Below are 4,387 nucleotides of genomic sequence, written 5' to 3'. Positions count from 1 at the left end.
GGGGAGGGAGGGTCCCTGCGCGGTGGACCGCGTTCCCCTCGGGCACCTCCCCCCATTTCCCCGAGACCGCGTCCTCCCCACCGCCCAGCCCAGCTGCGCCCCTGAGGAGGTGGGGGGTAGGGGAAGGAAGGGGCTCCTCCTCCACATCTCCTCCAGGAACCCGACTCCTGTGGCCTGAGCCAGGTGCGAGTGGAAGGGGCTGGGGGAGAAGGTGAGGGGCCAAGGCCGGAGGGATGAGACAGAGCAGGGGGAAGAGAAAGGGAGAGAGATGCAGAGGCAGAGACGGAGAGATGGGGACCAGGAGAGACAGGAGATGCAGGGAAGACCAAAGCCATGGGGGTCAGCCAAGGAGATTCAGAGGGAGAAGGAGGGGTGGAGAAAGGGGGGGAACAGGGACACACACACAAAAAAAACCAAGAAAGACAGGGGAAGAGAGTGACAGAGAAGCCTAAGGAGACAGCCCCTGGGAGCATGAGCCAATGGGACCGGGAGCGGGTGGGAGGGCCAGGTGGGAGGCCCGCCTGAAGGTCCAGCTGCTGGACTCAGCCAGCCCTGAACAGGCCGGCGGATAAGGACATCGGCCTCACGTCATAAATAACACAGGGGACCCGCTGACAGGCCCTGGCACAGCCCAGGCCCCTGCTGGCCTCCCCCAGCCTCCCCAGCCTCCTCTGCAGACGCAGCCGCCTGCTGGCTCCCGTGCAAGAATCGCAGGTGCTGGGCACGAGCAGGGGCCAAGGCTCAGCCCCTCCCAGTCATGCTAGCTCCCGCCCATCCCAGAACCTGGAGGGCCCCACAGTGGGGGCTGGGGAGCTGGCTGGAGCTAGGCTCTGCCCCTCCCTGGTTCTGAGACCCTCTCTGGGCCTTGGTTTCCCCATCATCCCAGGAGTGAGTATGGGCCTGTTTTTCCAGCAAAATGAGTTCAGATCCCTATATGACCTTGGGGGCTGGCTAAACCCACTGAGGCCAGAGTGTCCTCATCTGAGAAAAGGAGGCCTACCTTGGGGTGAAAGCATGTGGGGAGCAGGGGGAGGGGGCCTTTGGTAGTGCTCACTGTGAGGGCACTTTTCATGGGTTATCATATCTCAGTGGTCTGTACAATAGTCTGAGATAGGAGTCATTACCATCCCCACTTTCCAGATGGGTAAGCTGAAGCCAGACATTTCAAGTAACAGATTTCATATCATTTCACAAAGGAGAGAAAGGGGGTCCATGGGCTCAGAGGAACCCCGGATGGCAGGGGGAGCCAGACCCAGGCCCCTGATCATTCCCAGCCCCCTACCTGAGTCAGAAGGGGAAGCTGAGGCCCTTCAGAGGGAGAGTTGGCAGCCCATCAGCCTTGGAAAGCAAGGGTCTCAAACTCACTTACTTGCCCTTAGGAGCTGGGGAGGGGGCACAGGTTGGTGAAATGGGCCAGCTGGCGATGAGGCAACTTGAAAGACAGGACCTGGCATGAAGGGGCAAGCCTTTGCTAATAGGGGCTGTGGAGCAATGCTGGCTGTTACATTTTCTAGACAATTTTTCTAGGGAATATAGGATATTTTTGTTAAAACATCCTGTTTTTAAATGTCTGCAAGTAGATCCAAAAATTTGGGGGTATTTGTGTGTGCGTGTGTGTTTTTTTGTTTTTCAAGTAACAGGTGAAAGAAAATAGATCCGGGGCCAAATTCAGCTCTGGGGTCACCAGTTTGAGACCTCTACTTTCCTGGAAAAACAAAACAAGAAAACAGAAGCCCAAGCCCAGGCTGGTTCAGCGCTGGTCCCATAACCACCCAACCATGTTGGGGTGCTCACCACTGCGGGGGGTGGAGGCCGCCGTAGGGTGGCTCCACTCACTCCAGATCCCTGCCTTCTTGGAGCCGTAGATGCCAAAGGGGTTGCAACGCACTTGCACGAAGTAGACGGTGCCTGGCTTCAGGCCCGCCAGGCGGCAAGAGGTCTGATTGCTCACGTCGTCCACCACCTGGTCGGCAAGGGCAGGGTCAGAGGCCAGGGCAGGGGGCCAGGGCGGGAGCGGGGTCGGGGCGGGGTGGGGCCGGGATGGACACCTTCCAATCCACACTATCCTCCACGCGGTAGCGGATCTGGTACTTGGCTTGGAAGAGGAAGTCCTTGAGGGCGGGCGGGGAAACCCAGCGCACGCTCAGCTGGTCCTCCAGGCCCCCAACTCGGCTCACGTGCACATCGGGCGGGGGATCGGTGGTCACTGGCAGGTGGGGTGGAACAGGGCTTAGTCACGGGCCCCTGGGACCTGCCTGGCCCCTGTCTGGGTTCAAATCCCAGAGCATGTGGCTTAGGTGGCACCTGCTTCCGCTGTCCTCCCCCTCCCACCCCCTCGAGGCTGGGGGATTACATTAGACAATATTCAGGAAACACTCAGCGCCTAGAAGCACTCAATTAATGTTAGCTGTTATCGCCATTATTATCTGTGACAGGAGAAACATAATCCTATCTTCAGGGAATTCTGTAAAAGCAGATACTGCCTGGCCGATGATATTATTATTATTATTCCCAGGAGGCCAGGGGACCATCACCACACACCTCCAGCACCTTCCCACCTTACAAAGTCCTCAGTATGCTGGGTGCAGAGGGACAAGTGAAGCTGAGAACATGCCCACCGCAGCTTCAAGACTGAAGGAAGCGAAGAGGGAAGGCTGGGGTGGGGGTGGCTCCGAGCCAGGGTGGATCTGGGATCCTTCTGGGAGCCCTGTGGGAAGCAGGGAGAGCTGGCTCTCTCCCTGAGGCCTTGGTGAGGGGCCGAATGGGTTAAGACACAGGCCTGCTCAGGGCTGAGAAACACCCTAATTAGATTAAGCCCAATTCTGCTGCAGATCATCCATTTCCTGCCTCCTGCCTGCCCCCCCTCCACCCCAGCTCCAGACTGTGGCTTCCTGGGGTGCCTCAGACCTGGACAGCCCCTCCCAGCTGGGGAGTGAGGGCCCTCTGGCACACCTGGGCTTAGGGGAGGAGGGGGGCCAGGCCAGGTGTTCTCAGCAGAGTGGAACTATGCTGGCTGATTCAGGGGGCTAGAGACTGAGGGGTACTCCCTGTCCCAACCAGCAGGATTGGACCAGAGATGCAGCCATGACTGGGCTTGCGTGGGGGGGGGGGGGGGGGGGGGATCGGGAGGTGCCTCACCCACATCCAGGATGTCCAGTGTGAGCACATCTGAGCGGGCCGAGCCCAGCCTGTTGGTGGCTTCCACCCAGATCTCGTAGGGGGTAAAGAGGGCCAGGTCCTTGGGGATGTGGCAGGAGTGGGGTCCCACCGTGTGGTACTCCTCACATGTGTTGTCCTGCCCGTACCACCTGTGGGGACGGGGGGTGAGGACACATGAGGGTCCCTTAGGGGCCTCAGGCCTCACTAGGGCAGAACACTGAGCTCAGAGGGCAGCCAGGCTGCGTTACATGTCACCAGGGGCCAGTACCAACCTCAGCTTGTACTTCAGGGAGTAGTTCGTGTGGAGGAAGGTCTCCCCATGGGCCCCCGGTGTCCAGCGGCATGTCAGGTCCTTCATGTTCTTGGACCAGCAACTGATGTTGAAGGGTTTCTCTGGGGGCACTGAGGAGAGGGTGCGGGGGCTGAGGGTCTGGACTGGCTGTGGATAGGCAGAGGAGCTGCTGGTCGCCAGCCAGCCCCACCTCAAAGAGGAAGGAGGGCAGACAGGGTGGATGTTGGCATGATCCCTTGTGTGAGCTCTCTTAGGGACTGTGGAGGGAGGGTCTCCAGGCTTTCATTCCCACCCAAAAGCCCATACCTCTCGTGTGCATGCCCACCATCCAGCCCTGGGCCAGAGGGCCCACGATCCACGCCCCGTTAGGGGGAGATGCTGCTCCCAAAGGCTACCCCTGAGCGTCCTGGGGGCCACTTACGGCCAACATAGAGGCAGGAGCCCGCTAGGATGCTGCCGTCTTGAGCGTGGCACACGAGGTTGTCCCCCGACTGCTGCCTGGATCCGTTGAGGTTGGCCAAGGCGAGGGCCAGGGTGGAGGCGTTGAGCATGCGGGAGAGCTCGGGGGGCAGGCGGCGCCCATTTAGGGTCCAGTAGAGGCCCTCTGCAGTAGGGCCCTGCAGGTCCCCGTGCACTGAGCACGTGGCCTGCAGGGAGGAGCCGATGAGGAGTGTGGGGTCCTGGGGACTGATCACAGCCGTGTCTGGGGTCAGAGAAGAGGGCCTATCAGGCCTGGGATAGAGCTGCCCCGAGACCACCATGCTAGGACCTCCAGGACTCATGACAAGCCCGCAAAGAGCTCTTTCCTATTATTACTCCCCTTTTACAGATAAGGAAGCTGAGGTTCAGGGATAACTCATTCAAGCCACTTCATCACTGACCTACTCAAGGTTCTGAGTGGTTACAAACCTCAGACAGAAATGTCCACCCATTCAA

The 4,387-nt window shown here is 59.6% G+C and overlaps 1 protein-coding gene across 1 annotated transcript in view; it reads right to left on the bottom strand.

The window, feature by feature from the left end:
• Positions 1 to 4,294, bottom strand: part of CRLF1 (cytokine receptor-like factor 1) — a 5,485-nt gene extending 1,191 nt beyond the window's left edge. Inside the window, exons 1-5 of the mRNA XM_006778402.2 lie at positions 3,873 to 4,294; positions 3,432 to 3,561; positions 3,139 to 3,308; positions 2,049 to 2,206; positions 1,778 to 1,963 (exon numbers count right to left, since the gene is read on the bottom strand). Coding sequence (XP_006778465.1) covers positions 1,778 to 1,963; positions 2,049 to 2,206; positions 3,139 to 3,308; positions 3,432 to 3,561; positions 3,873 to 4,233 — 1,005 coding nt within the window. The 5' untranslated portion in view covers positions 4,234 to 4,294. The remainder of the gene's footprint in view (positions 1 to 1,777; positions 1,964 to 2,048; positions 2,207 to 3,138; positions 3,309 to 3,431; positions 3,562 to 3,872) is intronic.
• Positions 4,295 to 4,387: the final 93 nt, after the last annotated feature.

Source organism: Myotis davidii, unplaced genomic scaffold, assembly GCF_000327345.1.
Source record: "Myotis davidii unplaced genomic scaffold, ASM32734v1 scaffold448, whole genome shotgun sequence".
In the NCBI taxonomy this organism is placed as follows: Eukaryota; Metazoa; Chordata; class Mammalia; order Chiroptera; family Vespertilionidae; genus Myotis; species Myotis davidii.
The sequence above is the reverse complement of the archived record's forward strand: the minus strand, read 5'-3'. Positions and strand labels throughout refer to the sequence as shown.